Source organism: Belonocnema kinseyi, chromosome 1, assembly GCF_010883055.1.
Source record: "Belonocnema kinseyi isolate 2016_QV_RU_SX_M_011 chromosome 1, B_treatae_v1, whole genome shotgun sequence".
NCBI lineage: Eukaryota > Metazoa > Arthropoda > Insecta > Hymenoptera > Cynipidae > Belonocnema > Belonocnema kinseyi.
The window spans coordinates 176,073,949-176,085,439 of NC_046657.1; the positions used below are offsets into that span (position 1 = coordinate 176,073,949).

General features: G+C 32.8%; 1 protein-coding gene across 5 annotated transcripts in view; it reads right to left on the reverse strand.

The window, feature by feature from the left end:
• LOC117176152 (mitochondrial inner membrane protease ATP23 homolog) overlaps positions 1-10,909 on the reverse strand; it is a 260,005-nt gene extending 249,096 nt beyond the window's left edge. For 4 of the 5 annotated variants that reach the window (XM_033366262.1, XM_033366271.1, XM_033366239.1 and 1 more), the window contains exons 1-2: positions 10,431-10,909; positions 9,585-9,851 (exon numbers count right to left, since the gene is read on the reverse strand). In XM_033366262.1, the coding sequence (XP_033222153.1) occupies positions 9,585-9,807 (223 nt within the window). In that variant the 5' untranslated portion in view covers positions 9,808-9,851; positions 10,431-10,909. The remainder of the gene's footprint in view (positions 1-9,584; positions 9,852-10,430) is intronic. The other variant, XM_033366247.1, reaches the window with a different exon arrangement.
• Between the last annotated feature and the right edge of the window lie 582 nt (positions 10,910-11,491).

Here is an 11,491-nt window from a genome sequence, read left to right on the forward strand (position 1 = left end):
CAGCCACAACCACGTCTCACAACCGTGAGATAGGTGGTTACAGTCTGTAAAGGAATCAATACGACGATCCAGCAAAAGCCTCATGCACCCTAAGAACACGGAACGACCCAAGGACAACCGCCTTCTGCATTTTTCCCGCAAGTGTTCTAGCATATTGTTGAAAAGCAGGGATGCTTTTTAGGCCATTAGCAAGTGAAAGCTTGGCACCTCCAAGAGCGCCGATGATAAGGGCGATCAGTTTAACAGAATATTCCGGGTACAATCGTTGCAACTCCCTTATAAGGTCTCGATACCTCTCTTTCTTTTCATTCTCCTTGGCTATGATGTTTCTGTCAGCTGATGCCGAAAATTCGATAACGAACATGGTTCGCTTCTCGAAGTCAAGAAGAACCATGTCAGGCCTAGAGTGAGCAACAGAAACAATTGTCGAGAATATATGTATATATATATATATGAGAGGATCTAGAGGTTCTCTTAAGGCCATGTGATGAGTGTAACAGCTGATCAAGTGGCCCTAAGATCAATATTTTTTCACCCATATTGAAAAAGAAAAGTTTAAATAAGGCGGAAATTTTTTTCGGGAAATGTTAATAAATATTAAAGGATCGGTTGTGGCCTTGCAAAGAATTAAAGGAAGAAAATGTTTATTTATGCAAATAATGATTATCGACGGACACATTTAGTTTTTATAGCAAAAGTTTGACTTTTAACTTTCTCTGACGGTAATCATGCATTTCAAGTGCAAACACTAGTTTTTGCATTATTGGTGCATAATGTTCGTGAGCGATTTTTGTTGTTTTGCCCCACTTTGATAAATAAAAACCCCGTAACTAGCCCATTGACAACATTGCAAATTGCTTGCAGGGTTTGACTCACTATTCTAATTATTTAGGAGCAGAGACAAATTCTTGCATGCCTTCTATTCATCGTGCCAAATTTTTAACACAATATCTCATTCCGTGTGGACGTAAGTTGGGAAAAAAACTTTCACTGGTATTTTCTTCAAAAAAAAATTTTTTCTCGAAATTTTCACCGGAACAAAGCAGAGACATGGACTTTACTACCTCCTCTTTCATTTCACAAACTTTCAGAGCGATACCCCATTTCGTTTAGACGTAAGCTGGGAAAGAAAAATCGAAGACCAGGTTTGGTCACGTGACCCTCTCGTCACATGGCCTTAAATTTGGCCAAATATTGACTCTGCATTTCGAAAAAACAAAAACAATTTTTTAAAACTTCAGCAACACATGCAAATCATAGAGGCATACGGGCAATGTTATTCTCTCAGTGGTCGGTCGGAGTGCCTGTCGTCACAAGTGAGAATTTTCTATATTTTGCAGCCGCTGTCAGTCAAAGGGTGATTGCCCGACACGCCACGACTTCACGTTCCGTTTCGCGTATTTCCTCGAGTTAGCTCAATTGTTGTTTTTTAGAGTTTGCGTAGATGTACTATTGAATATTTTTATCTTGTTCAAGACTAATAAAATCGTGGAGTGCGTACTGATATGGCAACACTTCACTTAATCTCCGGCGGTACGTAAAATATTTATTGTATTTATGAAACATAACCTCAGATCAATTTAAACTACTTTTTCTACATTGTTTGTAACGACTAAGTCTTGAGAAACTCTTCTTCGAATACTGACGTTCCTTCCTCGTGCGATATTGACAAAGAAAGTAGTTTAAAAAAATGTAATTCACTGCGTTTTCTTTATTTATTAAACCATTTTTAATAGGTTATGAACCCAGATCACATTGTTCATTCACTGTGTCTATAAAAAATATAAAAAATATTTAGTTTATTTAAACTGTCAACTTCCTAGTGCGAGTGAAAATGACACAGGACAAGAGAAATATACAGCCATTCAATGGCAGTAAATATATTGTCTGTCCTGAAAAGTTCAGATGCCATTTACGAAAGAAGAAGTGCTGCTACTAAAGAGTCTGTTCGTAACCGATTGTGCAGATTAAAAATAAAGGGTGACACAGCATTGAAAGACCCTTTTGAAATCTTTTTTGATTTAATAAAAGAGCTAGCAGCGGCAGGTGAATCTTTGAATGAAAACCAAAAAGTGTCATATTTGTTGACGAGTCTTCCCTCAACGTTTGAGACTGACTAAAGTCCAAATTACATTAGACTTTTTGAAAACGAGACTTTTAGATTATGAGACAAAGCTGAAAAATGAAAGTGAAAATACGAGGCTAAAGTGCTGCAAATAAATGTTGAAACTCAGAAGGGAAATGATCATGATAATTCAAAGAAAACCAGAAGCAATGACGGAAGCCCAAATAGGAGAGGAAAAGGCTCACGATTCTATCGGGATTCAAGACAAATAAAAATTCAACTTATGGAAAATGCCATTATTGTGGGCGAAAGGGCCAAAAGATCAAAGACTGGTACTACTATAAGAAAAATACAAAGCTTAAGGGAACAGAACGGTTCAAAAAGTCCACACGACGCAGATGGCGTCGGGTGACAATAATACATCGGGTTTTGCCTATAAAACCTGTAAGTATTAAGTTACCGGAAATGACAAGCTGATTTTTCTATTGGACTTTGGAGCATAAGATCACCTTATAAATCATAACAACGTGTTCTCAAGTGCGATTTAGTTGCATCCACCGAAGAAAATCTCCATAGCTAAAAATGAATATTTTATTATTAAAGCAACAAAAAAAAGGAAAAATCCACGTGGCGAGCAATATGGGATTTGAAGGCACTTTGGTTCGTTAGGTTTGTGATATTAAATATTACAGTTACCAAAATACGTGTTTTAATTTTAGCAGCGTTTGGGAACCTCTGAAGATGATAAAGGCGGATATAAATACCCTATAAAAATTGCAACAGGAGGGGATGAGTATTATCTTTGATGAGAAAGGAGGAGTAAGCATCAACAAAAAAAGGTGTTATGGTAGTGTATGGTGCGCCCTCAAATAATTTAGCAGCTATTTATTTTCAAGTTACGAAAAGGGTAGATTTCAATAATAATTTTCAAATATATAATGCAATCGGCAATAATTATGATATGTGGTATAAGCGTTTTGGTTACATGGGTAAAGCGAAATTCTTAGAATTGATAAATAAACACATGGTCGTAGATTTAGATAATCTCGAAAAAGTGAGTCCAACAGATGAATTGTGCGAAGCGTGTATCTATGGTAAACAAGCTCGGTCGCCCTTCGAGAAAATAAAAGATCCGTCACATAAAAAGACCATTGTTTATAGTTCATACAGATATGTGTCGTCCAATCACTCCTACATTCAACGACAAGAACTATTACGTATAATTTCTTGATAAATTCACTCACTTTGTTTTGTCGTATTTAATTTTTGATAAGTACGTTTTCTCAGTTTTTAAATACTGTTTGACAAAGAGCGAAGCTCATTTTAATTTAAAAGTTGTGAATTTGCATTGCGATATCGGTAGGGAACATTTATGGACTAAAATGAAAAAATATTGCGTACAATAGGGAATTACTTATCATTTGACTGTTCCACGAACTTCTCAGCTAGATGTTGTGGCGCAAAAAATGAACCGAACGATAACTGTTATCTATTTAATTCACCTAACTTCCACAAAAACTCTAAAAGTAGATAAAACCCCATTTGAATTGTGGCATAGTAAGAACCAGAACTAAAATATTTGAAGGTATTCGGTTCGACAGTTTACATTCATAATAAAACCGGGAAAAGAAAATTCGAAGAAAAATCTTGGAAAGGAATATTAGTTAGTTTTGCACCGAATGGGATTAAAGTTTGGGATATAGATAATGCAAATTTTGTGTTTTGAGGGATGTAACTGTAGATGAGGTAAATTACTTGAAATCTCGGCCAGTGACAAAAAAGGTGAATAAAAAGGTCAGACGTGAAACTGATGTATCTGACGTATTGTGAAAATCAATAGAAATGTAAAATAGTTAATCTGATGTTGAGAAATCAGATGGGTTTAAGACAATAAATCTGATAACAGTGGTAAATCAGATATACTGGAGCCGATAGATAAAAAAGTAATTGAAAATTGAAAAACTAGTAAATCTGTGATTAAAGCGGATAGAAAATCAAGTATTACCGGAAAATAAAGTCGCGACTAGAAGGAGTGACAGGATGAAACTACACCCTTATATTTCTGATGGTGAAAATACAGAATACAATGAAAATTTCTTTATCGCTCAATCAGTTGTTTAGAAGATGCCCACCTCGTTCGAGGAAATAAAAACAAGGGACGATAGAGTTCAATTTGAGAGAGCCATTCAAGATGAAATAAATTCACTAATGATCAATAAAACTTAAACATTAGTAACGACGCCAAGAGAAAAAAACATTGTAGATGGTAAATAAGTATTTACGATAAAAAACGATGAATTTGGTAATCCACTGAAATACAAAGCTCGTTTAGTGGCTCGTAGTTTTAGTCAAACGTATTTAGTAGATTACGATGAGATATTCGCATCAGTAGTAAAAATTACGAGTTTTAGATTTTTAGTTACATTTGAGAACCATAATCATTTGTTAATTCATCACATGGATGTGAAAATTGCATTTTTAAACGGCGTATTAAAAGAGGAAAGTAATGGCAATCAGGTTTACAAATTTGAATTAAGCTTTGTATGCTCTAAAACAAGCTGCGAGATGTTAATTTTAAAACATTTGAAAAAGCTCTTATAGAAAAAGGTTTCCAAAATTCATCAGTTGATCGTTGCATAAATATTCCTGATAAAGGAAATATAACGAAAAATATGTATGTGGTATTATATGTAGACGATCTCGTGAGTGCAACAGCTGATAATGAAACAATGAAAAGTTTAAAAAATTATTTTTTGAACAAATTTGAAATATTTATGTAAAGAATGACTTTAAAGACCCTTTTTTCGATTCCGATTGAGGCGGTGGTGAGGTAACAGATCGAAAGCGAACAATGGGTTATTTTTTCTAGTTGTATGCAGGTTGCACGATCTGTTGGAACACAAAAAAACAAGCAGAAGTAGCAAGCTCTTCTACAGAAGCAGAGTATATATGGCTCTGCATGAGACTGTAAAAGAGGCATTCTGGTTAAAATCGTTAACAATGAGCATTAATATAAATTTTTGAGATCCGATTATAATTTATGAAGACCATACAGGCTGCATCAATATAGCAGGTGATCCAAGCAATCATAAACGATCAAAGCATAGTGATATAAAATATCATATCTCAAGAGAACAAATAGAAAAAAATGTAATAAAACTAAAATTTATTCCTACAGGTAACGAACTGGCACATGCACTAACGAAGCCACTGCCAGCAGTACAATTCCTGGAGTTCAGAACAGGAATGGGTCTGGACTGAAGGAACTGATATGTTTATACTAAATATTTGACATGTTTAAATTATTAATAGTCTGGTTGAATTTTTCTGGATTTCCTCAGTTCCATGCAACGGATGTTGAACCATTTGTAGTAGCCCCAGAGATATAGAGAACGCGCAAAGGCAGATCTGTCTTATGTACAGTAGTATTAAGGATGAAATGCAAATAATGAGTCAATGATAAATTTTTAGTTGTATTGTACAGTTAATAACACATTCTACGCACATGCTGTCAATTAATTATCACGTAAATTCAAATTTTTTTAAACTCTTAAATTTTTATCAAAAATGAATCGATATGACGAGTGTCAGAAAGATATTAAAAACATAAGCCATGGTACATAGCAGAAGCACTATTATTCCGTCGTAACAGTTAATTTCATCTCTCTTTTAACTGGAAGCTAACTTTATACTTTGTCTATTCACCATGTTTTGTATCCTTCAAATGAACTGTTGTATTTTATTTATTACGATTTTGTATGTCAACCATAATAAGGAATTTCAAACTCAATCAAGTTAATTAGTCTCTCAGATTGAAAATTCTGTAATGACCATTGGTTTCTCTTCAGTTTGTCTATATAGCTAAGTAAATGGTCGTCAATCGTAGGGATTTCAAATCTGTTATTTATGAATTTATCACGTAGACGTGATGCTCGTGCCATCACTAAGGATTAGTTCTCTAAATCTTTATTTATTTTTCAAGCAAACTGTAGAATTTTCAAGCCAAAAAGGCGAATTTTCTACAAAATAGTTAAATTTTCAACCAGTAATAAAGAAAGTCAACCTGAAAGCGAAAAGGGTGAAGACATCGTAGACGATGCGGGAGCAGATGCAGAAGAGGACGGCGACGAAAACGATGATTCGTAAAACTGCAGCAATATAATTATACTTTATCGTCCATCTAGTTCCATTAGTTTTTGAACGACAAAAAAGAATATTTAAGAGTCAAAAATCCTAAATGTACGTTAAAAATTAATTTGCAGGACTTACTGTAAGGCAAAAAACATGAGTGAAGATTATTTGTCAGGATTTTAAAATATTTGAGGCTATGTACCCAAAAAATAGCGTTCTTGGCTGCTCATGAGGTTATGTACAGAAGACACCAAATTTTTTGGGATTTTTTGTTTAGTTGTATCATATAGTACTGCTCTTTCTCTTTAATCTGAGAGTCGCAGAGTTCAATTACCATTTTTCTTTACCAAGTTAGGCCAATTTGAAATTACGAGCTGTGTCCCATTATATCTTGAGAATTTGCTTTAAATACTTTGAGGCAGACATTTTCTACTGGGTGTTTTCTCTTTAAAATTTGTACTTGGGGGTGTTCTGGGTTGTTGAAATCCCCAAAAATTTTGTGTCTTCTGTGCATAACCTCAAAAGTAGCCAAAAACGCCATTTTTTGGTACATAATCTCAAATATCTTAAAATTCTGACGTGATATGCCAATTCTGACCCCGGATTCGGGTTCTACGCAAAAAATTACTGCAGAAATAACCCTCCACTATCCAACAACAAAACTATGTTGGCCTGTGATATTCAAAGCAAATGCTCAATACATAATGGAACATATCTCGTAATTTCAAATTGGCGTAACTTGGTAAAAAAAAGGTAATTAAATTCTGCGACTCTCAAATTAAAGAGAAAGAGCAGTACTATATGATACGACTAAAAAAAAATCCCCAAAAAATTGGTGTCTTCTGTACACAACCTCAAATGTAGCCAAAAACGCGATTTTGTGGGTACATAACCTCAAATATCTTAAAATCCTGACGTGATGGGCCAATTCTGACCCCGGATTCGGATTCTACGTAAAAAATTACTTCAAAATTAACCCTCCACTTTCAAACAACTCACATGACCCCATTATTTGAAGGCCTGTGTAATTAATTCATAAATTAATTTCTTCAAAGGATTTTAATCATAACCATTAATTAAAAATAACGTGAAAGTAAATATCAAAACAAAATTAAATAATTATATCCGATAGATAAATAATTGAGTAATTAATCAATTAATGGATAATGATTACGTCACACCACCATTAATACAGTTTTATATAAACCGATAAGGAGTTGATTGGGAGGCGTATACTGAAATTTAGAAGCCATTGAAAGCCCTTTACTGTAAAAAAACCGTTTCGTTTATATAATTTTTAATGCGCAAAAGCTTTAAAGGAATAAAATGAGATGCCATTCAATGCTACTCGACGAACCGCCAAAATGTAGGCCACCTGGTAATAAGCGTTGAATAGAGAAAAATTAATATTTTCAGATTTCAGCGTAAAAGTGAAGATTAATCTATTATTTTGAATGCGCGATTTTCCATCTGCCTAAAATGCCATTATAAGAATAGGATATCTCAAAAACTAATTTATTTCTTTTTCCATAGCGGCCGCCGCATGGATTCATATTCCCCAAAAGAGAACATGTTTTAAATATATTTTATTCCTTGTAATTGTACCGGTAGATACAGCTCAGGGAGTTGTCTTCTATTCCCCAAAAGAGTTTGTATTTTGAGATTATTTAATTCCTTCTAATAAGTTCACAAAATATGTGTAATAAATTGTTTGAATTCCTTCATGTGGAATATAAGTTTTGAAAATTTAATCTTAATCAATTCAAGTGCACCTCTCAAGAGTTGAAATTATTTTAATTTACACATTTAAATAGATTTCTTAAATGCATTTTTTAACACGTTTAAATAAATTATTATTATATAAATTATCATAAATTTGAATATTTTTCGATTTTATAAGTTATAAAAAGATTTAATAATGAAAAATAAGTTCAATAAATTCCTACGTTAAATTTTATTACGTCGATTGAGAGGAATAGGATTTGCACTTTTTCTGTTCCCGTTGGGGGATATTTAGACGGAGGAAAAATCGCGTATTCATAGGAATAGAAATTCTAAATTTTTTTCTGAATTCAACGCTTATTACTGGGTATGCATGGCCTTTCAAAAAACAAGTATCGAATAGAGTCAATGCCATTAAATGCTGTTGACAGAATACTGAATAGAATATATGACTGTCAATGCGATTTAATTCTGTTTCAGACAAAAAGGCATGGAAATGCCGACTTTTTTAATAGCAGCCGATGCGTTCCAACCAACCCCTTGTTACCAAGAACATATGCATGAATTCCACCATTTGTTATGTATGTTGAGCAAACGGCATAGCACATACCTTTGACCTTGAAAAGCGGCACTTAAAGTCGGCTCCACAGGCATGAAAAAACGGGCATTTCCATGTATTTCTTATATAAAATATTATATAAATCATGGAGAGGGACTTTATTGACTTGTTTATTTTTTTAGTACTCGTTTTCGACTTGTGCTTAAACATAAACATGCCAATAAAGTCCCTCTTCTCCCCATTGTTGCACAGTATACTATTATATCAATAAAACACTTATTTCAAACTAGCCAAAACTTAATGAAATATTAATCCATTAGTTTTGATTTTACACAAGTTGAATAGATCAAAAATTAAACCTTTCCTTCCTAGATTGTTTATTTTTTGAAAAATTCCTACCTTAACGCAATTAGCGTCCAGTTTATTGAATTTAATAATACACGTTTTTCTACATAGTGAAATATAACTCATTTCTGCAGGAATTTTATACGATATATAATTTTAATTTAAGTAAGCCTTTTTGAAATTTCATTAATTTAAGACCATTCTATTCCTAATTTCGCATTCTCGAATTTTTGCATTCCCTTCAGCAGGCGATCTTTTTTACTTTATTACTTTTATCAATACCGAGAAATGTCAGCACTCACATCGGGTCTTTGAAATTCACTATGAATAGGGTCATTGCATAATTTGCCACAATTACAGTTGTCAATAATAAATTACCTACTCTTTATATTGGTGAAAGAAAGGGTGGTTTAAAAACTTTACTTTGGAGAAAATTGAATAATAAATTAGTTTCTTTTACCTATAAAGCAGTGACTATTTGCATATTTAAAAATGTACATTTTTTTGAATGAAATAAAAAAAAGACTTAGCAACAATCCGTTTCTGGATATAGTCAAAATGATAATCGATTTTTATATTTTAAGGTAAACTATGCAAAAACCTTTAAAAAATGTCTTCAATTAACGACTATGTTCTTTGGGATTCTTTGACTATATAAAATATTGCGGAAGAGAACATTTAAAATCCGGTCTATTTTACCGGGAGGCAATCTGATAACTACCTAAATGATTTATTGGCAAGAAATAAAGAAGATATACTCACTACTATGGAACACATTATAGACGTTTCTTTCACATTTTATTCTGTTTATGTCTTCTCGACCTTCGATACCAAGCATTGTATTAATTAAAGAAGGTTTGTATTTTGCACCTCTCCTTTCAGGATATAAATCATAACCCCAAAGTGACTTGTCTTCGTCTGCTAAATCCTTTGGTAAATCATTCAGTTTTTCTTTATTCTCTTCTTTACCACTTTCGTTCTTCATTGTAATCTTTATTATTTTTCTTTGTTAATAGTTTTTCTTTAACTCTATAAAAATAATTATATCATTGCCTACTCGTTTCGGTATAAAAAGGCAATGATAGGAATGGCTTAATGGCTATTCGGTTATTTCCTATCACTATCTGATCAGTAAATAATTACGTATCGTCTGCTATGGTGAATATTGGGTATGCTAAATGCATTACAGTCCTTATGACAATCATCATGATTGCTTTTTTTAATCGAATTTAAAATTACATCGGTTGTCAGATTTATTCTCGGTAAGAGAAAAAGTTCTGTTTTTGGTTACGCGCTATTTTTAAGTTATGATAAAATAAATTATATTAAAAAATTGACGAAATGGATCCTTGGCTGAGGTTATGTAGAACTTATAAAGCTTAAAACCCTATAAAGAGTATACAGTTGAAATGTTTAGTCTGATTTGAACGATTTGAATCCAGCAAAAAAGAAGGGTATTGTTCAAGGGTATTATTCAATATGAATTGAATTGAAAAGATTAGGACATTCTGCATATCACGCTTTGCGAAAATGACGCATTGAAGCTGTGTGCCAATTCGTGCAAATTCGAAAAAACGATACTTTAATTTTAAATCTTTCTATACGTACAAATACGATGTAAAAGTTTAAAGTCAGCGAATTCAGTTCAATGTGTCAGCACGCAAACGCTTCAAAATCAGTTGCGAATATCTTTGGTTGCGGCTAAGTTGGTGAGAGCAAATACACACTCGAATTTGCCCCAATCGTTCCCGGCGAATTTCAGCAAATGTTGATCTATACAATTCAATCCGTGACAGGAAAACCAACATGCGGTGCATATAAAATTGATTGTAGATGTTTGTTAAATTGTTCCGTAACTCAGTGGCAACATAGTGGACTGATACACGAGGGATCGCTGGATTAGGTCTCTACGCATGTACTTTTTTTTTATTTTTTTTTTCAAATTGACCTTGATCACACATTCAGTTCACGCAGTCTCAAATTATTTAAATGCAACTCAATGCATTTAAATGAATTCAAAAATGTTAACTCGCCCCCATGCAGAACTGAGAATTTCTTTGTCGGATGTACAATAACCAGCCCCATGCACCGCCCCCACTTTTCTGTTTTCTTACGTACCGGAGGGGAATTGTCGGTTAAACTAATCCAACAGATGGCGCCACAAAAAGTAGACCTGTCTTTTTCATTGAATTGCATTAAGAAAAACCAAAAATATTTAAAAACTTGATGCTGTTTGTAAATAAACCAAACAAAATAGATGAAAAAATAAGTCTAACTATTACTAATTATTAAAAAAAAGAAAAAGTCATAAAAATATGTAGTTTAATATGAATAAAATTTAATTTTAAGATTCATTTTGAAAGTAGTTCGAACTTTATATTTTTGTGATTTATTTTGTTCATATTATTGATTTTATTATCTTTTAAAGTTAAAAAATGTATTTTTTGTTAACATTATTATGTAGCAAATGAAAAAAATTAATAATATTAAAGACCTCAATGACAAAAATATTTAAAACATATACATGATCAGAAGATTTAATAAAAAATATATGACGTATATCGTATATTGAGGGAATAATTTGGTAAAAAGTCAATGAAAAGACTGATAAATGAGAAAGTGGATTTAATATTATTTAATATAATTTATATATTTATTTAAATTGAACC